The sequence below is a fragment of the Rhea americana genome, unplaced genomic scaffold, assembly GCF_003343005.1.
Source record: "Rhea americana isolate MKP2758 unplaced genomic scaffold, rheAme1 scaffold_591, whole genome shotgun sequence".
Lineage (NCBI taxonomy): Eukaryota > Metazoa > Chordata > Aves > Rheiformes > Rheidae > Rhea > Rhea americana.
The window spans coordinates 53,962-54,253 of NW_028186747.1; the positions used below are offsets into that span (position 1 = coordinate 53,962).

A 292-nucleotide genomic window follows, 5' to 3' on the forward strand; every position below is an offset into this window, starting at 1 on the left:
CTACGTGGCCGCGGTCTGCGGCCGCCCGCCGGCGCCGGACACGGGGCGGCTCCGCTGGGGGCTCAGCGCCAGCTTGGGCAGCCTGAACCCGGCCGGGGGCTCCGCGGCGGCGGCAGCCTCCCCGCGCGCCCTCTCCAGCCCGGCCAGCTCAGTGCGGGCGGCGGAGGCCACCACGGCCTCCACGTCCCTGCGCCGCGGCCCCCCCAGCGCCAGCCGGGGGGCCCGGAGGCTCCGGAGGGCGGCCAGGGTGCCGGAGCGGGGCGGCTCCGGCTCCTCCGGCTCCTCCGGCGCC

The 292-nt window shown here is 83.6% G+C and overlaps 1 protein-coding gene across 1 annotated transcript in view; it reads right to left on the reverse strand.

The window, feature by feature from the left end:
• Positions 1-292, reverse strand: part of PRX (periaxin) — a 4,661-nt gene continuing 4,369 nt past the window's right edge. Inside the window, exon 5 of the mRNA XM_085319480.1 lies at positions 1-187. Within this exon, the coding sequence (XP_085175606.1) occupies positions 1-187 (187 nt within the window). The remainder of the gene's footprint in view (positions 188-292) is intronic.